The 24,634-nt window shown below is 46.0% G+C and overlaps 2 protein-coding genes across 4 annotated transcripts; both read left to right on the top strand.

The window, feature by feature from the left end:
• The first annotated feature begins 3,375 nt into the window (after positions 1-3,375).
• Positions 3,376-5,517, top strand: LOC136511897 (uncharacterized). The gene is made up of 2 exons (XM_066505914.1): positions 3,376-4,676; positions 4,772-5,517. The coding sequence occupies exons 1-2, from the start codon at positions 3,376-3,378 to the stop codon at positions 4,995-4,997; spliced, it is 1,527 nt and encodes a 508-aa protein (XP_066362011.1). The 3' UTR covers positions 4,998-5,517.
• Positions 5,518-16,457: 10,940 nt separating this feature from the next.
• LOC136513863 (uncharacterized) lies at positions 16,458-22,447 on the top strand. 3 transcript variants are annotated; one of them, XM_066507840.1, is made up of 6 exons: positions 16,458-16,642; positions 18,089-18,251; positions 19,634-19,727; positions 20,312-20,511; positions 21,997-22,115; positions 22,196-22,447. In XM_066507840.1, exons 1-5 carry the CDS (start codon positions 16,580-16,582, stop codon positions 22,092-22,094), a joined length of 618 nt encoding a protein of 205 aa, XP_066363937.1. In that variant the 5' UTR covers positions 16,458-16,579; the 3' UTR covers positions 22,095-22,115; positions 22,196-22,447. The 3 variants fall into 3 exon arrangements, with proteins under 3 accessions (XP_066363937.1, XP_066363936.1, XP_066363938.1); XM_066507841.1 differs by adding an exon at positions 17,549-17,622 and having other exon boundaries at positions 16,560-16,642; positions 21,997-22,447; XM_066507839.1 differs by having other exon boundaries at positions 16,462-16,642; positions 21,997-22,447.
• Positions 22,448-24,634: the final 2,187 nt, after the last annotated feature.

Raw genomic sequence — 24,634 nt, 5'->3', positions numbered from 1 at the left:
TATGTAGCTTCTACAAACCACTATGATGAGTATAGAGCACCTACTTTTTTTATCTAATCTTACATGGCACATGGGGCTACTAGTAGAAAAGCAGCGTTGGAGAAGGCCTCAGGGGCTGGATACTTGATTTTTTTTTCACACCTTCTTTCTCCTCCTGACACGACGCCGCCACCCACCGTCCACGGCCCCCGCGGCGGTGTGGTAGGGTCTCGCTGGAGCTTTGCGCCCGAGCAACCTCCCCCCCCCCACCCTCCCGTCGCGTGGCGACCATGGCTTCGGGCGTATCCACCGTCGTCCGCTCCGGCGGTGTCACCGTCGCCTCTGCCGTCTCTCCCGCCGCACCGCCTGGCCTGCCGGCCTCAGAGATGGAGAGGTCACAGATGGAGAGGAAGAGAAGAATCGAGTGTTCCAACATTTGAGTGTTGTATTCGAGTGTTGTATAGCATTTCCGTAAGAAAATCCGTTTTTCACCCCATGCACACACTGCTAGTAGGAATTTGAAAAGGATACGATCGCATGAATTTGCAGTTAATGACACTTTGTAGTACCCTCTAAATTGTAAGGATATTCCCTGCTCGAAACCTATGATGGTTGTTCTTCAGCCAGGTAGAAGCTTGGTTGGTTGAGTGAGAAGTCTGAATCTGCTGGTCAGTAGAGCTCTGTTTTGGTGTCACATAGGAGCATTTAGAATATGTAAGCTTCGTTCGCCCTGTTGATTTGGCTTATAAGCCGTATTTTTTCAGTCAACGAACAGTATTTTTCTTTCACAACAAATCAATCAACAGTATTTTCAGTCATGGCTTATCAGCCAAGCGAACATGGCAATTGTAAAATTGGTTTTCCCAGTGTCAGATCGGGGTTCAGCATTACGCTTTCTAATAAAACTGGGCTAAAGCCTTTGATAAAAAACTATGATGGTTTGGTATTGCCATTAATTGCGATATCAACTAAGTAAAAAATAGTAATGTCACAATCTAAAATCTCTATTCCTACATGTAAATACAAAACAATGGAGTTAGACTGTCTCCAACCGACAGAACCCAAAAACAGGACGCATAGCTGGTTTGGGTCACGAACAGCACAAAGGCGCGTGACCCAAAACTTTTAGTTTCCAACAGCGGACGCAATCCTCCATGGAGCTCGCCCCCATCCCAATCTCAGGCGAGCCCGCCGCCTTGGGCACCCGGCCTCGGTCGCTCCCATCCTCGACCCCGCGCCCTGCCTCCGCGACCGCCGAGCGCGCCCAGGCCACCGACGGGGGCTGTGGGAGCAGCGGCGGCAGTGGGGACGAGGAGCCTGAGTCCCCCGGAGGCACCAACAGCAGCTGGTGGTTCCCCTCGCCGTCGCCGGCCAGACAGCAGCAGCACCGACGCCGGCATGGCGGCGCTGGCGCGGGCGCCAGCAGGGATGGGATCTCGGGGTTCGCCGTGTGCCTAAGCCTGCTCATCCGGTCCAGCTTCGCCGGCAGCCGGCGCTGGTGCTAGCCGCCGGACCCCTCCACGGTGGGAGACAGCCACCGGCGACTCGCGTCGGCCAGAGCAGCAGCGCCAGCGATTTGCGTCGGTGGAGAGAGAAGGCCCTTATTTGCCTACTCGTTGGCCTGGTACGCAAAATGAGTAGCGTGTTTGCGTCTTCCGTTGGAGGCTGATTTTTTGAGCCAAAACACTGTGCACGACGTAGTTTTGCGTCTGCGTCGCATCGTTGGAGACGGTCTTAGAGTACAAATATAGAACACATTTTAGGTGGTGTTTGGATCCGGCTACCAAAATTTAGGAGGTGTGTTGGGAGGATATTGCATAGAGTGTTTTGATACTAATAAAAAAATAAATTACATAATCCATCGGTACTCCATGAGACGAATTTTTTAAGCCTAATTAATCTGTCATTAGCATATGTTTACTGTAGGAAAACATTGTCAAATCATGGACTAATTAGGCTCAAAAGATTCGTCTCGTAAATTAGTCGCAAACTATGTAATTAGTTTTGTAATTAGTCTATATTTAATACTCCATGTATGTGTCAAACATTCAATGAGATAACGACTAAAATTTAGGAGGGCAACCAAACACCCTCGACTATTCCAAATAATGTTCAAATAAAGAATATCAAAAGTACACTTGTTATGGCCATACCAATTTTATATTCCAACGGAGTATGTTGTACCACAAATAAAAATATTGAAAAATTAAATCAACCATAATCATAATTTTGTAATAATAATGGTATAAAGACTTTTGGGTGGCTTTACAAACGGCTGCGATTTTAACTGACTTCGCACGCACTGTCACCACACAAGTCGGCCGGTTCACGAGCAGCGTGGGGAGACCAGGACGCCCATCAGGATTCATAGGGCATGTTTTTTTCTACTGAAGAAGGGATTAAAGACTAAATTTTAGTTTTAATTAGTTCTTTTGAATCAAACATCAAGGACTATCGAATTAAAATATAGTAGTCCCTTAGGACTGCTAATTGAGACTAAATAGCTTATATCTCTCCCTATCTTTTCTCTCTCTCTTCCCTTTTAGTCCTTGGAAACAAACACTATTTTAGTTCCGGTTTTACACCCACTTATGCTGAAATTTGACTTATGCTGATGCTTATGTTAAAATATTACGAGAGAAACACTATTTGTGTAAAAAAAATTAGCTCAGGCGAACGTCACCTTATTCTCTGGGCCACGTTTAGTTGGCCGAATTCGGTGTCGTCGGATTCACTGCGCGCCACTGTAGTGAAGTGTAGCATTTCGTTTGTATTTGGTAATAATTGTCCAATCGTTGACTAATTAGGCTTAAAACGTTCGTCTCGCAAAGTACAACCTAACTGTGCAATTAGTTTTTGATTTCGTACTCTATATATGTACCATAAATTTGATGTGACGAAGAATCTTCTTTTTTGTATAGCCCTTGTTTAGTTCGCGAAATTTGGAATTTGGGGCTACTGTAGCACCTTCGTTTTTATTTGGCAAATAGTGTCCAAACATTGACTAATTAGGCTTAAAACGTTCGTCTCGCAATTTCCCACCAAACTGTACAATTAGTTTTTCTTTTCGTCTACATTTAATGCTCCATGCATAGGCCATAAACATTCGATGTGACAGGTACTGTAACAACTTTTTAAAATTTGGGGTTGAACTAAACAAGGCGATAGTGTAAAAGTTGGTAGGTAGGAGCAACTAAACAAGGCCGGTCTCGTAAGGCCCTGGTCTCGTAACAGAGAAAAGAACACGCCCTTAATTAAATGCGCCCCAGCGCTTTCCCTTCTTTTCCTCGCATTTGGCTGGCCGCATCCTGCTATTTCCACACCTCCCCCGTGCGGTGGTGGCCCAACCAAAGGCCAGCCAGCAGGGGGCGCTCGACACCGCAGCGGAACAAGGTCATGGGTTTCCAGGTGGCCGCCGTGGCACCGTCGCCGTGCGCGCGCTCCTCCTCCGCCTCGTCGTCGCCCTCGACCTCCTCGCGGCCGTTGCCCGCCTTCCTCGGAGGCGGGGGCGGCGGCGGCGGATGCGCGGGGCTCGCGAGATCCCGGTCACCCCTAACCTGGGGAACCGGTGTGATGGTGCGGCGGCCGCGCCTGGCTCGGATGCCAGCGAGGTGCGCGCTGAGTGCGAGTTTGGATGGAATGGGTGGCGGGGACGCGGAGTTCATGAAGAGGATCGAGGAGCTTGCGGCGGCGGCCGGGGTGCAGCCGGCGGGCGCGGCGGGTTGCGGGTGGCCCGCGAGCGTGGAGCGGAGCGCGAGCAACGTCGGGCTGCCGCTGTCGCTGCGGATGCTGAAGCGGAAAAAGCAGCAACAGCAGGCGCAGGCGCAGCGGCAGCAGGTGGTGGCGGCGCGGCATTCGCGCTGGGACGAGGGGATGCTGCTGGGCTCCGCCGGGGAGTCGGTGGGCCGCGCCTTCTCCTCCATGGTGCTCATTGTGCGGGAGCTGCAGAGCTTCGCGCTGCAGCAGATGCGTGACGCGCTGCTCTGCGACGACCTGCAGGGCGTCCTGGCGCGCGTGCAGGGCGAGATGCACGCCTCCTTCGTCTGGCTCTTCCAGCACATCTTCGCGGGCACGCCGGCGCTCATGGTCTCCCTCATGCTCCTCCTCGCCAACTTCACCGTCCAATCGATGGGCCACAGCGTCGCCGCTGCGGCCGCCACCATCCCGCCCACCCCGCCTGCTGTCGCCCTGGTCAACACCCAGCGCGCCGAGCCGTCACGGCCGCGGTTCGACGCGGCTTCGGTGAAGACGTTCTCCGTCGGGCGGACGGCCTCAGTTGGCGGGAACAGCGGCGGCGGCGGCAAGACGCCGCCTGTCGCCGGCGCCACCGGCGACGGCCGGTCAGACGAGTCCTTGTATCGGCTAAGCCGTGTGGCGCCGCAGCAGCCGTCGGCGGCCCCTGCGGCTGAGGTCGCCGCCCAAGACGCTGCGAACGCGGACGAGCAGGCCATTTGGGAAATGATGCTCGCGGAGGCCTCCAAGATGCAGGCCAGCGCGCGAGCTGAGGAGCTGAGCGACTCGGACGTGCTAAGAAGCCTCGTCGCGCCGGTGGAGGTGGAGCTGGAGACTGAGGATCACGCCGAGCAGACGCTGACGCAGCAGAGGTACGAGCAGGCCGTCGCCGCTGAGCCCAATAACTCGCTCATCCTCGCCAACTTCGCGCAGTTCCTCTACCTCGTGCAGAACGACCACGACCGGTAGGTCCCCTCGTCCACGCCCACACACTGTTCGACGAATTGCCAACGCAGCCGCAGTTATTCATCAATACTAGCTCTCACTCATCTCTTTGCAGGGCGGAGCACTACTTCGAGAGGGCTGTGCGCGCTGAGCCGGCGGACTCGGAGGCGCTGAGCTGGTACGCTACCTTTCTGTGGAAGGCGCGGAACGACCTCGCCGGCGCGGAGGACACCTACCAGGAGGCCATCGCGGCCGACCCCGGGAACGCTCACCACGCCGCGGCCTACGCGCACTTCCTCTGGAACACCGGAGGTGAGGACACATGCTACCCACTCGATTGACGCGCGCACGGGCACCGCAGTGGCCGCGCCGAGGATCAGCACGATCCGGCCGGCCAAAAGAACTACTACAAAAGAAAAGAAAAAGAATTCAAGTTCTTGCAGCATGCACGGGGGCGGCGGCCACGCGGCGAGACGCCTAGACCACGACACCACACCATGCATGGCCCGGGCGGGCGGTGGAGTGGAGCTGACACATGATATCGTCCCTTTACTTAGTCTGATTAGAAGAGTGTGAGTGCGTGCGTGCCGTGGGCAAATGGAGCTTTTGACCCGGCAGGGAAGGACGAAGGCCTCTCGGGTCCCGACGAGCTTGTCGGGGCCAACCGGCGGCCGGGAGGCATGGACGGCTGGCTGTAGAAATGTGGTAGAGCGCAGAGTCGTCGAGGGCGACGAGGTGGCATGGATCATGGATGGATGTTCTATGGCTATGGAGTACTAGTGTATAGCAACTCGCATCATGTAATTATGTAGATGGTGGAAAATAATATCCGAATAAGAAGATTGTGGTAATCCCGGTGTATACCTCGGATCCTGCGTGTTTCTACTTTCTACCCCCAATACACCTTGGGGCTGCTATCATCGGCGATCTCAATCTTGCTATGCGTTCCCAGGTGGAAAGTGAGAATGTCGTCTGCACACCGAGCACGAATTCACGATTACTGACTCGTTGCATGTTCTGTTGAACAAAGATTGATACACGGAAACCACTCTAGGTAACGAGCACAACGGTTTCACCCGGCCTCAAAACCAGCCGAAATACTGTTTCGGCTGGTTTATTGAAAAAGACGGATTATAAAAGAAGCGGGCATGCGCACGTGTTCTTCGACGGCGCTCACGGGCACATGCTCCAGGCAGTGAGCACCAAGCAGAGTACGATCGCTAGACTCGTACCGAAGGCACCGAAAGAGGCACGCTATACATACGTACTGGCGCATTCTGGCAGCGGCACAACTCTACTTGACTACTTCCTCGGTTCCTCTGGACCTCCCGTGAAGCTGTGGCCGGTCCACACCATGTGCCCGAGCCAGTCTATCGTACAGGAAACGGCCGGCGCCTAGTTCAGCTCGTACACCGGAAAGCCCTTCACAGCGCGTCTGCGCGCAGTTTCAGAGGCCGTGACCACTACTGCACTAGCCCCCTCTAGCCTTTGCCGATCAGCGATAGCCACGTATTACGTACATTATCATCTTTGCTGGAAAAAAGATATTTACCAGATTTTCACGGGCGCTTCGTGCCACAGTCGTCGTCACCGAACAGCCTTTTTGACTGTTACACTACACACTGGAGATTGGAGAAGCCCAGCGCCCTCCCCGGCGTTGACACGAAGCCTAACCCGTCGCACTCGTCCACCGACCCGCTCACTAGCCGATATTCTTCGCCGGGCTCCGGATCACGGAAAAGAGTACAAACCGGGGCGTGTGCGAGCACGGCCTTCCGCGCGACATACACAGTACGTTTCCAGAGACCAGAGTGCATTATTATGCGATAAGTTTATCCTGTCAAGTCAGATAATAATGCTAATGCACCAGGGGGGCGCGTCCAAACCCGGCATGGGGCGTGTGGAGAGACGGCGGCGTACGTGATGACTGATGAGCGATCCGGTGGCGTGGTTTGCTCGACGGAATGCGGGGTTTCGATTTCGATGCTTCGGGTCTTGGCCGTGCACGCGATGCACGCACGTGACGCGACCTGGGGATGGGGCCATGCACGGACGTCGGCACGACGACCTTGACGGGGGCCGGCACATGCCTTTGCGATTCGCTGCTGGAGCTGGACAAATGCGTTCTGTATGCTTGTGCCTGAAGCCCTGAACCCATCGACGAGTTTGATGTTTCCGATCGTGTCAGCCTTGTCAGGATCAAGCTTTGATGCGAGCCTGTCTGTGCTGACTGATACGGTGTGCTCCATGAGAACCAGCCTACATATCCTATTAATGGTGGAAAAAAAAATCCCAACCCTAATAGACTAGCTACTAGACTTCGCCCCTCCTCCAACGATTCTCCTTTAAAAACTCTAGTTTTGTTTTGATAAAATTGATCAAACTCTAAATGCTAACTTATTCCTCTAGTGATCATAAGATAGGTGGCATATTCCAAGTGGTGGATCAATGGTGAAGATCATGATGATGGTGTGGTGGTCATGGTGATCAAGTGCTCAGCTTGGAAAAGAAGAAAGAGAAAAACAAAAGCTCAAGACAAATATGAAACTTGATAGGAGCTTTTTGGTTTAGTGATCGAGACACTTAACGAGTGTGATCACATTTATGATCGATAGACGTACTATTAAGAGGGGTAAAACTTATCGAAATGCGGTTATCAAAGTGTCACTAGATACTCTAACTCATTGCATATGCATTTAGATCTAGTGAAGTGCTAATACCCTTGAAAATGTTTGTGAAAATATACTAACACACGTGCATAAGGTGATACACTTGGTGGTCGATACATTTGAGCAAGGGTGGAGAAGTTAGTGAAGTGGAGGTGATTGTCACTGAAAATCAGTGACCGGACGCAGGTGGCGAAGTGACCGGAATCGGGGTCTTCAGCGTCCGGTCAATTTTAAGAAAGTTGGTGCGCTCGGGCTCGGTGTTGCGTGTGATCGAACGCTGGGTCACTTTGTGACCTGACGCGTTGATGGTGAGTCCGGTCACGTATGATGTATGGTGACGTAGCGCGGGCGGCTGAGATAGCGAGGACCTGACGTTGGCTGCGTCCGGTCAGGGCAGACCTGACGCGTCCGATCGGCTTTTGTCGCCTCTGGATCCTCTCTGGAAACGACCTAACGCCGGGAAGCCGAAGGGAGCGGCGCGTCCGGTCGTTGGTTGTTTGTGCGCAGGCTTTGTAGGATCGTACGTCGGGCGACTGTGTCAGGTCATGACGTGGCACGTCCGATCGTCACTAACTCAGTCACATGGGAGATTTCGACCGTTGGAGATCAGGCGGCCATGGTTTAAACAGGGACACGTGGACGATGATCCATGACCGGATGCTAGGGTGCCGCGCGTCCGGTCATCTTGATCGTCACGTCCGGTCACCTCGAGGATAGTGAGGTGCAGGGGCCAACGACTCTATTTCGTGGGAGCCTTTATTTAAGCCCTTTGGCTGGCTCAAACTCACTCTCTTGGCCATTTGCTTTGACATAGCAACCTTGTGAGCTTAGCCAAAGCCCTCCCACTCATCTCCATAATTGATATATCATCTTTGTGAGATTGTGAGTGAATCCAAGTGCATTGCTTGAGTGATTGCATCTAGAGGCACTTGATGTTCGTGTTTCGCTGTGGAATTTGCTTTGTTACTCTTGGTGGTTGCCGCTACCTCGATGGCTTGGTGCAGCGAGGATCGTCGAGCGGAGGTTGGTGATTGTCTCTGGCTCCGATCATGGTGATTGTGAGGGGTTCTTGACCTTTCCTCGGCGAAGAGCTAAAAAGTACTATAGTGGATTACTCGTGGCTTGTGTGATCCTCATCTTGTGTTGGTTGTGCGGCACCCGGTTGTGGGTTTAGCGTGTGAAGCTGAAAGTGCAATCAAGCCTTAATTATGGGTTTTGGTGATAATGACAATGCAATTAGAGAACTAATGAGATTTATCAAGATGACAAGCAGGGATTTATATTCGAGGATGCTACACAGAACGAAGGAGTCCCCAATTACAAATGTAGATGGCTTCAAAATCAAAGGAGGTTTAAATTCTTTTATATATTAAATTTGAGTATAGCAAAAGCCATACTATAAATGGGGATACAATGCTTAAGCTAATATATGCTACCAAGTGCTCAAACAACCACAAGCATCCTTAGATTCACAGCCAAGATAGTCTGCACTTTTACTATTACCCTTGCTGTCTTGCATGGTGTGAGCTCCGACTCGCCCGAACCCTTGGGTGTGAGCTCTGACTCGCCCGACCCCTAGGGCACGGGCTCTGACTCGCCTGACCCTTTGGTCGTAGGGCTCTGTCTCACCTGACCCTAAGGTCGTGGGCTCCGAATTGCCCGACCCTTCAGTCGTGGGCTCCGTCTCGCCCGACCACAAGGTCGCGGGCTCCGGCTTGCCCGACCCTTTGGTCGCGTCCTTGTCTCGCTCGACCTCTTGGGTGTTGTGTCCATTGAGGGCTGAGGGCATATATACCTTTCCCTTTCCTCGTCAATGGCTATCTACGATTTAAATTGACCGTTGGGGCTAGGGGGTATATATACCTTTCCCCTTCCTTTCCAACGGTAACCAACCAGCTCTCTTCATCCTCACGTCATCATGCCAAAATAGAGCAGGAGCTCTCTCTCTCTCACTCCATTGTTGACCTCAAGTCCCCAAGCAAATCCATTGATTTCCCCATCAATCCTTGAGGGAAAAGAGTCCAAAACTCGAATAGAGAGCAACTCCATTGATTCCTAAACTCTAAAGAGCACTTGGTTCACATCTTAGCCGGCGGTTGTGTTTTTTACTCTTGGAGCTTGGCTCCTAGCCGGCTAGAGCATCGCCCGGTGAGCTTGCCAAGTTTGTGGCAGCATCGGGAGGTTTGTAACCACCTCTTACAGTGATTAATTAAAATCACCCCTCATCTCAAGAGTTTACTTTCTTGACTTGAGAACGAGGTAGGGTTGTAAATTCATAAGCCTTAGTGGTATACCTTAATAACATGGACATAGGCAAGCCTTGGTGGTGAGTTGAACCACAAGATAAATCCCTGTCATCTTGTGCTTGTGTTGCTATACTTGTGTTTTTGTTGTTGTTGAGGTGATCTCTAGAGTTTGAGACCGATCTACTTGTGTATGGTGTTCCCATCACTTTTAGCTATCGATCTGTGATCTACTACTCTGCAAGAAGTTAAGAAATTTACCCAATCTAAATTTTGTTGAACTGTGAACTAATCTCTCCTGCAGGTGCGGCAGTGCCGCGCTCACAGAGCGGTAGTGCTGCGGGTGAATTTGACTTCAGTTTGAGTTGAATTTTTACAGGCTTATTCACCCCCACTAGGCGTTCTAGTGATCCTACAAATGCCAATTAGCGCGTGAACCTCTAAGTTTGTGAATCGCCACAACGAGGACTAGCTTGCCGACAAGCAAGTGAACCTCGATAAAAAATCTTGTGTCATCATTGTTCGATGATTTCTTTGGTTATCTTGTGATTGATTGATTGGCTCAATTCCTCAACACGACGATATAATCATCACCATCCTCTCTTGTGCACATACATTTCTAGTATTGCTTCGTTCTTTAGTGTAATTAGTTTTGAGAGCAAGCTTGTGTCGGGTCTAGTGGTTAGTGTGGCTCTTTAGTTAGCCTTTGAGAGCACATTAACTTAGTGTAGTGACTTAGCCTTTGTGTACTTAGAGATCATAGTCACTAGAATTATAGTAGGTGGCTTGTATTTTTAGTAGACTAGCGCAACACTCGCTTCGTCTCATATTTATCTAACATCTTTGCTAAGTGTTATTGTAAAAATTTTCAATAGGCTATTCACCCCCCTCTAGCCATTAAGACCTTTCACCCTTCCCACGAAGCATCGGCCCTCCTCCGGCGACTCCCCTCCCCAGCAGTGGTGAAAGGTCCTAATGGCTAGAGGGGGGTAAATAGCCTATTAAAAATTTCTATAACAACACTTAACAAACCGGTTAGACAATTATGAGGCGAAGCAAATGTTGCGCTAGCCTACTAAAATAGCAAGCCACCTACCACAATTCTAGTTTATATAGTTTCTATCCACACAATAGCTATGACACTACACTAAGTTAGTGTGCTTTCAAAAACTAACTAAAGAGCCACACTAACCAAACTAACAAGCTCTCACAACTAGCTACACTAAAGAGCTTGACAACTAGTTTGCGGTAATGTAATGAGAGTGAGCAAGAAGGTTATACCGCCGAGTCGAGGAAGAAGCCAATCAATCACAAGAACGAATAACAATGAAGACCAATCACCTCAGAATCAAATGATGACATAATGATTTTTTACCGAGGTTCACTTGCTTGTCGGCAAGCTACTCCTCATTGTGGCGATTCACTCACTTGGAGGTTCACGAGCTAATTAGCATCACATGCCAAACCCTCAATAGGGTGCCGCACAACTAACACAAGATGAGGATCACAACAAGCCACGAGCAATCCACTAGAGTACCTTTTGGCTCTCCGTCGGGGAAAGGTCAAGAACCCCTCACAATCACCACGATCAGAGCCAGAGACAATCACCACCCTCCGCTCAACGATCCTTGCTGCCCCAAGCCATCTAGGTGGCGGCAACCACCAAGAGTAACAAGCGAATCCCACAGCGAAACAAGAACACCAAGTGCCTCTAGATGCAAACACTCAAGCAATGCACTTGGATTCTCTCCCAATCTCATAATGATGATGAATCAATGATGGAGATGAGTGGGAGGGCTTTGGCTAAGCCCACAAGGTTGCTATGTCAATGCAAATGGCCAAGAGAGTGAGCTTGAGCCAGCCATGAGGCTTAAATAGAAGCCCCCACGAAATAGAGTTGTTGTACCCCTTCACTGGGCACAACATGGGGTGACCGGACGCTCCGGTCATATTGACCGGATGCTGGACCTCAGCGTTCGGTCATGCGATGCGTGCCATATGTCCCCTCTCTTCAAATATTGATCGCCCGATCTCAATGGTCAAGTGATGACCGGACGCTGTAGCTCAAAGTGACCGGACACTGAACCCCAGCGTCCGGTTGTTTCCAGTAAGCATCCAGAGACGACTTTTCATGACCGGACGCGTCTGGTCATGCTCGACTGGACACACCTAGTGTCTGGTCACTCGGTGACTCCTCTGTGCGTGACCATGTCAGTGTGACCGGACGCAGCCAACCAGCGTCCGGTCGTTTCAGCACCAGCGTCCGGTCGATGATCGACGCTGCACTTTTTTCTGCTGCTACTGACCGGATACGCTGGTCCTTCAGAGACCAGCGTTCGGTCACTTATAATGACCTCCATCTTTTCTATCTAGGGCGCCGGTGGCACCGTTGGACTGTCTGCACTCTACGAGCGGACACTCCATCGGTGAAGTTCCTAACCCTTGCTCAAATGTGCCAACCACCAAGTGTATCACCTTGTGCACATGTGTTAGCATATTTTCACAAAACATTTTCAAGGGTGTTAGCACTCCACTAGATCCTAAATGCACATGCAATGAGTTAGAGCATCTAGTGGCACTTTGATAACCGCATTTCGATACGAGTTTTACCCCTCTTAATAGTACGACTATTGAACCTAAATGTGATCACACTCTCTAAGTGTCTTGATTACCAAAACAAAATAGCTCCTACTATTTATACCTTTGCCTTGAGCCTTTTGTTTTTCTCCTTCTTCTTTTCAAGTCCAAGCACTTGATTATCACCATGGCATCACTATCATCATGTCATGATCTTCATTTGCTTCACCACTTGGAATGTGCTACCTATCTCATGATCACTTGATAAACTAGGTTAGCACTTAGGGTTTCATCAATTCACCAAAACCAAACTAGAGCTTTCAAGTGGCCCACTCTTGATGGCCAAGTTTGTAAATAGCGATGAGGAAGGAGGATAACATGTGGATCCCATATGTGAAAGCCCTAGTTTGGTTTTAGTTAATTGATGAAACCCTAAGTGCTAACCTAGTTTATCAAAGTGATTACGAGATAGGTAGCACTACTCCAAGTGATGAAGCAATGGTGAAGATCATGATGATGGTGATGGCATGGTGATGATCAAATGCTTGAACTTGGAAAAGAAGAAAGAGAAATGTAAAAGGCTCAAGGCAAAGGTATAAAAAGTAGGAGCCATTTGTTTTAGTGATCGAGACACTTAGTGAGTGTGATCACATTTAGAATCGATAGTCGTACTATTAAGAGAGGTGAAACTCGTATCGAAATGCGGTTATCAAAGTGCCACTAGATGCTCTAACTCATTGCATATACATTTAGGATCTAGTAGAGTGCTAACACCCTTGAAAATGTTTGTGAAAATATGCTAACACATGTGCACAAGGTGATACACTTGGTGGTTGGCACATTTGAGCAAGGGTTAGGAACTTCACCGACGCTCTTTATAGAAAAGATGGAGGTCACCGTAAGTGACCGGACGCTGGTCTCGATAGGACCGACGCGTCCGGTCAGTGGAAGTGTGAAGACACTGGCGTTGGTCTTCGACTGGACATTGGGTCACTTAGTGACCAGATGCTGACGGGATGCGTCCGGTCCTACTGATGTGGCAGCGCAAAGAGGAGACGCTGTGTGACCGGATGTTGGGTGAGTCCGGTCGAGCATGACCGGACGTGTCCGGTCGTAATTTCTCGCTTCTAGATGCTTACTGGAAACAACCGGACGCTGAGGTCCTGTGTCCGGTCACTTCACAGCAGCGCATCTAGTCATCACTTAATCGTTGGGATCAGGTGCTCAGTATTTGAAGAAAGGGGACATGTGGCATGCATCGCACAACCGGACACTGGGGTCCTACGTCCGGTCGATATGACCGGAGCATCTGATCGCCCCGTGTTCAGTGCAGTGAGTAGCCCAACGGCTCTATTTAGTGGGGGCTTCTATTTAAGCCCTATGGCTGGCTCAAGCTCACTCTCTTGGCCATTTGCATTGACATATCAACCTTGTGAGCTTAGCCAAAGACCTCTCACTCATCTCCATCATTGATTCATCATCTTTGTGAGATTGGGAGAGAATCTAAATGCATTGCTTGAGTGATTGCATCTAGAGGCACTTAGTGTTCGTGTTTTGCTACGGGATTCGCTTGTTGCTCTTGGTGGTTGCCACCACCTAGACGGCTTGGAGCAGCGGAGGAGGATTGGCACGAGTTGGTGATTGTTCATGGCCATCTCCGGTGATTGTGATGGGATTTGTACCTTCCTCGGCGGAGCGCCGAAAGGTAACTCTAGTGGATTGCTCATGTCATTGAGTTACCTCACTTGTGGGTAGGTTCTTGCGGTGTCCAATTGTGTGGACGAGATTCGTGCAACACCTCTTAGCCACCGAACCACCAAGTGTCGGTCGACACAACGGGGACGTAGCGTGTTGGCAAGCACGTGAACCTCGAGAGAAAATTGGTTGTCTCTTGCCCTTTGGTATTCTTCCGGCATTTGATAAAGTATTCATCTTGTGATTGGTTCACCCCTCTACGCGGTGGTATAATCACCTCACTTACTAATTTACATTTCCGCAAAACTAGTTATAGCAAGCTCTTTAGTGTAGCTAGAATTGAGAGCTTGCTTTGTGGATTAAGTTCATCTAGTGGAGATCTTTAGTGTAGCAATTATGAGAGCTCTTAGTGAGTAGTGACCTAGTGGATTGTGTACCTAGTGATCATAACAACTAGAATTATTGGATAGGTGGCTTGCAACCCTTGTAGAGCTAGAGCAAGTTTTGCATTTCGCTATTTGTTATACTAATCAAATTGCTCTAGTTGATTTATAGATTTCAAATTAGGCTATTCACCCCCCTCTAGCCATATTAGGACCTTTCAACATGTCATTGACTGCTAAAACGAATTTGAGAGTTATGGTTTAGGTAGTATTGCTAGGGTTGGAAGCAAAAGATGGGTAATATCAAAATGACCAAACATGTAAGTAGGGGCATATTTTGGGTAGTGTTGTTGGAGATGCTCTAAGCCCAATGATTCGTAGTGATGTTTAAGAGGAAAGTGCGAGGATGCTAGTTTCATTACTGTGTGTTTTAAATGGGAACTACTATCCTACATGCACATGTTTTTTATTATTCTTTGAGGCGATGAACAACAGCTCGCTCTCCTGCCTACTGCTGGCCGCTTGCCCGCCTCCCATTCCTGGCAGCGTCTCCATCACCGAGCCTAGATCCACTGTCCCTTGCCATGCTAACCATGCATCGTCGGGCATTCCCATGCCCCGCCTTCTCAGTCTAGGTATCTTTCTAGGCCCGCAGCAATCCCAAAACCCGAACTAAGGAGAGCGGTGCCTGAAATCCATCTCGATTTCAGGCGCCTATAATATAGGAGATGTGTTTTTAATATATACTACCAAACGTGCACGTGCGTTGCATGAAACCCAATACAACTTGGAATTGGACTCTGTATTACTGCTGCACGTGAGTTGTTCTTATTTGTATAAACACATGTCATGAATCCGGGTTACATAAGAGATGTGTTTTTAATATATACTAGGCGCCTATAGTATGATGTAGCTTGTTGTTGTTTTATCCAGCTCAAAATCGAGCGCTTAAGGTACCGAGAATCTTGCAGAGTTGGAAGCTTGATAGAGGAGCGATGGACCAAGAGCTCAGCTCAACATGGACTGAGGGTGACCGGCAAGTCACCGATACCATAGAAATACATCTTGTGTGGTATTTCATCTTGGATTCATTTCATTTTTTGCATTTACTTTTGTGTTGTTTACTTTCCTAGAATTGAATTGCTTGCTTTGGCACTGTAGGACACAAACCTCTACCTAGAAGTGGCGTTATTAGGGTCTTTTATGTTTCTAATCAAATTTGTTAGTGTATTTGATTTTTTTAGTGGTCACTGACTATTTACCCCTCTGGCCGGTTCCTACATCCTTTTAGGTATGCATACGACACACTGGGGAAGGCAAATGATCTTAATATGTTAATAGATCTCATTTTCCTAAGTTCAATGAAAATATGTCAAAGGAAAACTACATCGCCTCATAATATTATTTATACGACACGGAACAACTGGACGAATATGATTGACATGAAGATGATAGGTCGTTTTTAAAAGACAAGACGGTGTACCATAGTTTTGACTGTGAGGCAGAGGATCTACACAACTACTATCCTCCAAAATTCCTTAACACTTAGACATCAAACGGTCTATTGCCACATGTGTTAAAGTTGAAGGTTAGCTGCTCGACCATATTATTACCTATGTAATAGAATAAACCGGAGGTTTGAGTATAATTTAGAATTGCTCCATATTTTTTAAGTGACATGATTACCTTGTTTTAGCTACATATTTCCAGATATAGTGTTTTTTTGTAATAGTGAATGATTGGCTACCAACAAAATTTTCTGTCACAACATATATTCAAACTTAAATTATCACATTATTATCTTTTCCCGTTCCAATTCCATTATAAAGAGTATGCATTACCATTACACATGTTTGTTTCTTACTTTCTGTAATCGGTACTCTCTATCCTTAAATAAATAGGTTTCTAACAAGTGCATGGCAGATTAGTGTGACAGAGAAAATGTCATACTACCCTTTATTAATTGGAATAGTTGCACACTTGTTGGTGATTATTCTAGTTATGCGGTAATTATAGCATTTACATCCATCCAACTAAAACAACTCAAGCCTGGATTGATAAATTTGGGAGCGGTAATAAATTTGATAGAGCTCCGAGAAAAATAAATGAGTTGCTAGACCATTTAGTCTGATAGAGATTGATTTATTTGTAGATAAATTTTTATGGTTCCATTTCTATTTTCAAATAAAGATCACAATCAAAACATTCCAGCTCCGATTACAGTGTAATTTGATTTCATTTCCTTTGCGTTACCACTCGATCAACCAAACACCACCCGGCCCACCAATCAACCATCTCTCGCCCGGGTTTGCACATAGTTCAGTCCAGGGCCGCCGCCTCAGCGTGGGTTTGCACAATGGCGGAGGACTCCGGCGCCATCCTCCGCCACATCTCCTCCCTCAAGGATATGGTCGACAAGGTCTAGCATCTACTAATCCCCCCTCTTATGTACACTTTTGTGCTTCCGTTTTCTCTAGCACTCGCCGGTGTAGAAGGAATCGATTGAGGGGGCAGTGACGTCGCTGCGCCGCCCAAACCGCCCCGGCTGGACTCCTCCTGGATGAATCGCCTCGCGTGGGTCTGCTGGAACCTCCACCAGCGAGTGTCAACTGCGTTAGGGTTTCGACTCGACTCGAGCTGCAGAGAAACGGGTTGGGGTCTTGGGGGTAATATTTGAGAGTTCAGACTTCAGTTGAGTTGAGTCCAGCTACATTGCTTGCTGCTGCCTTTTATCTGCTGTGTACATCTGACATCTCTGCTCTCTGGTGTTACGGGCCGTGATGCCTTTGGTGGATTTTAGGTATTACTTTGCCGTTGAAAACTTGTATCAGTTTACAGGATTCTGATGCTGCTATAAAATTGAGCTTTCTAATCAACACCTGATTGCCTTGCCTAGGCATGTTTGGTCCACTGCCCATGTTTGGTGATATGATTGGTGTCATATCATATACTTTCATTTAGCATTCCAGGGAAGCCTTGTGGGCCATATTAGTTTGCTTGTTAATCACAAGATTATGTTTTTAAACGAAAATTTTGGTTCCACCATTAAGTTTATAGTTATTGCTGAAGTAACATACATCTTATTGCATGGGAATTGGTAATTAAACTACAAACTAGACAGCTCAAAAATTGTATGTGAATGGATGATCAAACTATTAACTGTCCTGTGTATGGTGCATCTGATTGAGCATGAAATCTTGCTCATGCTTTACCTTGTATTATGTCGTCCTGAGTGATTATGTTTCATGTATAAAACTGAATGATGTTATGCTTTAGAAGGAGAGTCATCTGATCCTTGCTGTTTTGTGAATACAATGTAACACAGCTGGTCTGGATGATGAGACCTATGCCTTTATGATAAATCTTCTGAGTTTAGCACAAGCTACAACAATATGAATGGTATGATGTAAGGGTAATTGATGTGGTGTGTGTTGTATTGTTTCTATGAAAGCAAATGCATACCTTCTTGCTGTGAATTAATAGTAATGACTTGCTTGTAGAGAGCTGGATTTTCTATTTTCTTGATCCATGTTGAATACTCCCTCCGTTTCTTTTTATAGGTCTTGCATGCATTTTGGGATACAAATTTTAAAATATTTGACCAAAATTTAACTTTAGAATTTTTCTGATTGTAGAATACAACTTTAGTATCATTGGATTCATATTTGAGAACCCTTTCATATGGTATTGATCTTATAGTTATGAACTAACAAGATATATTAGTGGCCTAGTTACAGTGTTTGGGAATGCACCAAGTCAAACCACACCTTATATTTTGAAATGGAGGGAATACATGCTTGGTTTTTGTATTCAACTTCTTTTGACACTTACCATGGTGTAACATTCATTATATCCCCTGAATTAGGTCAATGAAGAGATTGAACAAAACATACAAAAGACCAGGGAAATAGAATCAGAGATAGTGCAGCATTCTGAAACCGAAAAGCAATATCTCAACAAGGAGTCTGAGTTGACAAAAGAAGTATCAGTTACTGAGTTTGAACTCAATGGCCTTATCCAAGTGGCTGGTAATTATTCCTTTGTTTTCCATTTTCAGCATTGCACACATTTGGAAAATAATCCTGTATCTTTAATGTTCTCTCATTGTTGGTCAACTTTCCTTCATCTGCCTGTATCTCTTTCATTTTTTCAACAAAGATAGGTCTAAGGTTCCTAAAATGCTACTTCCTGTGTTCACCAAGATGTTTTGCACAATTGACATGGGCAACATGCGACTTCAATTATTACTTTTTATTTGAGTGAAAAAATAATGTTACTTTTCACAACAAGTATAGCGAGTAACAGTTTAACATGACTAAACAAAGAGCTTTTCTTATAGCCACTGGTGAAAGGTAGAGAAGTTTTACTGCACGCCATAGTTTCAAAGGCGACAAGGCAAGCTGGGTACGCCTTATCGCCTAGGTGATGCCTAGGCGACAAGCCGACAAGGTGTAACTAGACCCCCAAGGTGAGCTGGGTCCACCTGGATGCCTAGGCGATGCCTTTGAAACAGGGCTGCATGCTCTCTAAACTTCCATTAATATCAGAACAAGGGGGCTACCTTTTATCTTTTATAGACAACATATTATTCTTCCTTTTTACCAAGTTCACAAATACTGTTATATTCATGTTTATAAGGTGTATGTAGCACAGTGGTAGGGAATTTTTTGAACGCAACACAGTGGTAGCCTGGTAGGGAATACGATGTCCATCCTGAGTTCAACTCCCCTCATAAAAACAAGCCACTCACTGTGCAATTTTCAGTGAAATGCATGGTCCACTGATGGTTGCAGCATAATACGCGGGTACCTACAGGAGCATCCTCGCTGTTAGTAGCACATCCTGAATAACTGGGATTCGGGGCCTTTTCTCAACCGTGCGGAAGAGAATCAATCTTGTTGATGCAATGACTCAGGAGAGGTTTTCACCTAGGGTTCAAGTTTTCTATTCATGTCCATCTTTGTTCAGTAGCTATATGGTAGTATTCAGTGATTCAAGTCTTGAAATTCTTCTACTGTTGCTGCTACTATTTGTTGACCGTGACTAGTCTGTTACTTGCTAATATTGTAGCTCAGTGTGGAACTCATAATGCATCTTTCTAATATAAGTTATGATATTCTCTATCACCCTACAGAATGTGAACTTAAAACTCAACTTGTATGTGAAGAAACAAAAATGAGAAATCTTGTTAGGTGGTAGATTGGATCAATTGGAAGATTGAGAGAGAACACAAAGTTAGTTTACAGAGTTAGCCAGGCAACTTTCCTGCGTGGGGGGAGTAATTTGGACTTTTTTGGGATGTCATTTATCTTTCTGTTGCATATACCTTGTGGTGGATGATCTTAATGTTGGGCTCTTGCAATTATCTTTGGATTTTCTTTCAATAATCTGTTTTCAATTTTTTAAACAGCTGCTGAATCAGATTTACTTAAAGTGGCTGAGGGAAATTTGGAATTCCAGAAAGTTGCTCAGGATAGGATTCGAAAAAGATTGTCTGATAAGATGTATGGTTTACATTCAAACTACTAGAGACCTCTTAGGCTTTACTGTGCACAGAATCATCTTGAAAATTTGTGCCTTAATATTGGATTATGAAACATTTTCTTGTTTAGTCGAAAACCCTTTTGAAGTCTTCAGTGTGTAAGATGGACAAGTATGAATCCATGGTTTGAAATTATTGTTGTTTGACTCTCACTACAGTGACATATTTTGAAATTATATTTAATGGAGTGGACTCTGTAAACTTACTCTAAAGACCGAGTGCAAATATGTTTGCTTTATTCCCTCCGTCTCAAAATATAAGGCGCGATTTGACTTGGTGCGGTCTTCAAAAACATATTTTGACCTATAATTTCTCTTATAATTTATAATTTATAGGAACAAAAGATTGATCATTACTTTATTAGGAAGTATTTCTAAATACAAATCTAATTTAACTACTTTTGTAGTATAAACTTTTCATTTGATTGGGCTAATTGTTAGTCAAAGATAACAAAGTTTGAATTTTGAAATACATGCAGGCCTTATATTTCAGGATGGAGATGGTAGTTGTATGTATTGTCTGACTGTTGATGTTCTGTGTCGTCAGGGAAAAATTCATCAATGAATCTATGGGGTTTCAAGCCAATATGCTCAGAAGTTCGAGTGAGGATTTAGTTCTCTTACTGAATGAAAAAGGTTCACTGGAGGATGAAAGTGCGAAATTGAAAATGAAGATAAACACTATACATAGTTCATCCAAGGAATACATTGCAGAGATTCTTGAGGAAGTAAATACAGAAAATTCAGGTTAGTGGTAAAAGTTTTTTTTTAACCTGAAAAGTAAGACTTTGTTATTTACATTCCAGTTTATTTTACTGACGCATTTTGTTTGTGTCCAACGTTCTGCTATATGTTAGTTGTATTTCTTTCATTTCATTCAATTGTGGCCACCAGCTTCTTACCAAGTGATCCATTTTTTGGTCATCTGATAATTTGAGTGTGCAATATTTTGAACTTTTCTGGAATTTCTATGACTTCATCTGTGCCTTTTAGTTATTATAAGATATCTAGGGTAGATGTGATAACCATCTAAATATATTTGATCTTTTGTCTAGTTATTGTGGCTCAGAATTTATTGTTTCAGTTTCATGGGACTTAATCACTTATACTACCAATCAATCTTCTTGTCTGAGGAGAGAACAAAAGGTTATTAAACTTGTGTCCTATTCTGTGCACAAATCTAGTGAAGTTCATATATGTTCACTAGTTCATAGACGAAATAGCTGGTTATTTGACTATGAACTGTAGTTATCTTATTTGTTCTCATAAAATTCTGATTTTTTTACCGCTAAGTCGCTAACAACTTCCCAAATCCGAATCCTTAACCTTGGAACTGAATTTCACGTTTCTGTTTTTTCCCTACCCTTGTGTCAAGGTTCACCTGATTTGTTCTCGCAAAAAGTATGGCCAAACTCATTTGACTAAGAGGGGTTTCAGATTTTCCTTTGGGGGTCATTATATTATACCCTGTAGTCAGAATATAGATCCTATGCACACACTGTTGCTTGGATTCTACTTGATCATGACACGAGCCACCAAGGTTGTTGATATTATTCAACCGAACATCATGACGTCTAACTAGTACATCTATGGTCGAAAGGTGAGGAAGTCTTAATTGGATTTTCCCCTCTAGGTAGTCTGAAGGTTTGTAGCAGCTCTGAAGCCCTGGCTCCATATTTCAGTCAATATGCTGCTGGCTAGTTCGGCAGCTGTGAGGCTCCAGTAGGATTGGGCAAGCCATCTGGGTGACTGGTTGAGGAGAGTGAACTTAGTAAAATGCCATGGATCTGGCAGGCCGATGATTACACTTTGGTCATTTGTTTGTTCAATGTAGCCGCTTGTCAGATGGCAAGAAGAATGAGGATTCATAGATGTCCCCAGTAGCAGGAAGATACTGGTATGCTTTGATGGTGAATTGGTCTCTGGGACAAGAAGCTTTAGTCTTGGTCTCATGGAGCTTTGCCAACATAGTGAAAGATGGTAAAGCTGAAGGGGAAGGAAAATGTGGAGTGCAGAATTTATAGGTCAAGCAAAGAAATTAAACTTTCCATAGCGGCAAAAAAAGTTACATATTTTTTCAACTACAAATAAACTATATGAAGTGTGCACCTACAGTGCTCCATCCTTGTGTACTCTACATTTGGTCTCTTAATAACTTGCTATTCAAGTCAACACCTGCAAATTACATTTGACAGCCTAAAGTTTAGCCTAATGTGTTCTTTACTGCTGCAGTTCTGGAGTCTGAGCTACGGTACATGATTTTGGAATATAAGGATGTTCAAAAGGATATAAACAACCTGAAGGTTCTGTTTAGTTCAAGCAATTCATAGGACAGGTTCGCGTCACTGCAGGTATATTTAATCTGGCTTGGCAACTGGCCTTGGAGCAGAGCGCCCTAATTTTTTGTTTGATTGTGATTTTTCTTATTGAGGTAACCTACCTGTAATGACGAAAATACATACAAGAGATTGCTACTGACATCAAGATGACTGGAATAAATGCTAAATTCTTCGCTCTTCGGTAGCTTGATAGGAACTGTACAGGCTTAATTTATGGGACCTTAAACAAGAGTCTTCTATGGACAGCGAAGGCTTGATTTTCCATCACTAAACTATGTCGTGTTTCTGTTATGTTGTACTTTGCCTGTTGGAGTTTAATAATCTGCATAAGAACCTTGGTATGCTTAAAACTTCTGTTTCACTTTGTTTGCTGTGCAGCTCATGATCTTGCCTGATACTGATAAATCTGCTTGTAAACCTGTGATTTGTTGAGCTTGGGATTTCTTGCATTTCTAAGGGACAGGCATGCATGTTTGATTTTGTTTTGAAACCTATTGTGAAAATAAGCATGTGGGCAGGCGTTGGACCAAGCACCGGATTTCAACCAAAGCTTGGCGCCTGCTAGCAGTAGCAGCTTGATTGTACACTTGTGGTGAGTGGTGACCAAACCATCTTCATGCGTTCGGTTCAGTCAGGGCTAGACAACATTTGGCACCTGAAGCATGGAGTCCCCTCCACTCCCCTTGTCTGAATCATGGCGGGTCTGGACCGGCAGAATGCTAGCTGCGTCCCCAGTTCTGAAGCGGCACGGCGGTACCATCATTGAGTGTCGGGTAGATGGTTGGCATGCCCCAAACACAGTCAGCTAAATGCAGCACTGCTGCTTCCTGCAAATCCTGCATCGATCCCCCAGGTGCAGACAAGAAGGGAACAGGCGAAGGCACAGCAGCAGCAGGCGGCCCAGGCACGTCGCACGCGCCCGTCCGTTAGCGTTGAGCGTTGGCGACCCCTGGGCCGGAATCGAGTTTCTTGTAGCTTTTCATCAATCAGCCACACTGCCGGACGCGAGGAGAAAGTGCGCCACTGCGCCGATGCGGTGGGCAGCGGCCATGTCCTATCTGTATCATAGAGCCTGCGGTACTAGCCGCCGCGGAAGGTGCGTTCTGCAGTCCTAACTTCGCCGTGAAAATGGCCTTCAGTCTCAGGTTGGGTGGGCGAGAAAATGGTGAAGGTGTCATATGTGGTGTTCGGATACTAATAAAAAATAAATTATAGAATTCGTCAGTAATTTACGAGATGAATTTATTAAGCCTAATTAATCTGTTATTAGCATATGTGTTACTGTAGCACAATATTATTAAATCATAAAATAATTGGCTTAAAAGATTCGTGTCGCAAATTAATCGTAAATTATGTAATTAATTATTTTTTAGTCTATATTTAATATTCGTTGTACGTGTAACATTGGATGAGATAAAGTATAGGGGAAGTCGAGCGAGTTGCGCAACCTCTCTCTGGAAGAGCCGAAAAGACATCTCCCATGACCACCCATCAGCCTCAGGCTCATCCATGCCCACGTACTCAGCCGTACTCTCTCCGTCCCATTAAGTTTGTCGTTTGAAAACCGTATCCCCCTCATAATTTTGGTTCCCGAACGACAAACTCAATGGGACGGATGGAGTAGCAGTATGCCAGTGAACATTCGGGCATCACACTCCCGTGATCAGCTGTTCAGCACCAAGTCAAGTACATTCTGCACTGCCCGTCTTATCATATGACACCGATTTTCTGGCTCTTGAACATGCAAGCAGCAACACTGGTCCATTGTTACTCACGACTAGGCTGTGTTTGGAAAGTACGGAGTACTTTTGCTGTCAAGATAAAGACCGCCAAAGCTCCGCTCTGTTCAGCTGATGGCTACGGCTGATAAGCTAGCTGATGCTGTTTTGTTGTGAGAGTAAAATACTATACTATGACTGATAAGTAAGATTTAGTTTAAACGAACAGGGTTTCATGTAGTTATGCGTAGTACAATTTTCGTATTTTAGATCTTTTTTTTAAATAGGTGAAAATAGAGAAATGTTTCGTATCTGTTTCTCGAGAGATGCAGAGAGTAAATTACAGAATGGGAAGACAATATGTACACCGGTGTGCGCGGTGCCATTGGTTGAACCATATCGATTGCAACCAAACACACAAAGCAAGCTAGCACCGGTAGCAATGAGCTATCGAAGCAAGCGGTGTTTTACTTTAAATGTGCTATTTAGACTCGCCTCTACTAAACGTAGCTGTCTTCAGGTTCGGCGGACGGCGGTCAGATCTATCTGCTGCCTAATCATTGCAGCTAGGATCGCTGGAGTGGACTTCCGGCGCTCCCGAGCGCCAAATTCCTAACTTTTTGCCGATCGTTTCACGCAATGTGCGGGCGCGCGCACGGGTAGCCTGTTCTCGGACACTTACTTATGTAAACGTATGCAGGCATATGGCAGAACGGTCCGAAATAATATGTTTTTTTTTGAGGTGCTTGTCTTTCACTAGACACTAAGCATTTTGAAAGTGAGTTATATCGGACAATTTTGTCGAGCACATCC

The sequence above is a fragment of the Miscanthus floridulus genome, chromosome 16 (genome assembly GCF_019320115.1).
Source record: "Miscanthus floridulus cultivar M001 chromosome 16, ASM1932011v1, whole genome shotgun sequence".
Classification (NCBI taxonomy): Eukaryota; Viridiplantae; Streptophyta; class Magnoliopsida; order Poales; family Poaceae; genus Miscanthus; species Miscanthus floridulus.
The sequence above is the reverse complement of the archived record's forward strand: the minus strand, read 5'-3'. Positions and strand labels throughout refer to the sequence as shown.

What these genes read in the sequence shown, in the direction of transcription:
- LOC136511897 (XM_066505914.1), top strand. Translation starts at nt 3,376, where the DNA reads ATGGGTTTCCAGGTGGCCGCCGTGGCACCGTCGCCGTGCGCGCGCTCC. An exon ending in GTGCAGAACGACCACGACCG is followed by an intron (nt 4,677 to 4,771) that starts GTAGGTCCCCTC and finishes ATCTCTTTGCAG; the next exon opens with GGCGGAGCACTACTTCGAGA.
- LOC136513863 (XM_066507840.1), top strand. Translation starts at nt 16,580, where the DNA reads ATGGCGGAGGACTCCGGCGCCATCCTCCGCCACATCTCCTCCCTCAAG. An exon ending in TCAAGGATATGGTCGACAAG is followed by an intron (nt 16,643 to 18,088) that starts GTCTAGCATCTA and finishes CCCCTGAATTAG; the next exon opens with GTCAATGAAGAGATTGAACA. An exon ending in TGGCCTTATCCAAGTGGCTG is followed by an intron (nt 18,252 to 19,633) that starts GTAATTATTCCT and finishes TTTTTTAAACAG; the next exon opens with CTGCTGAATCAGATTTACTT.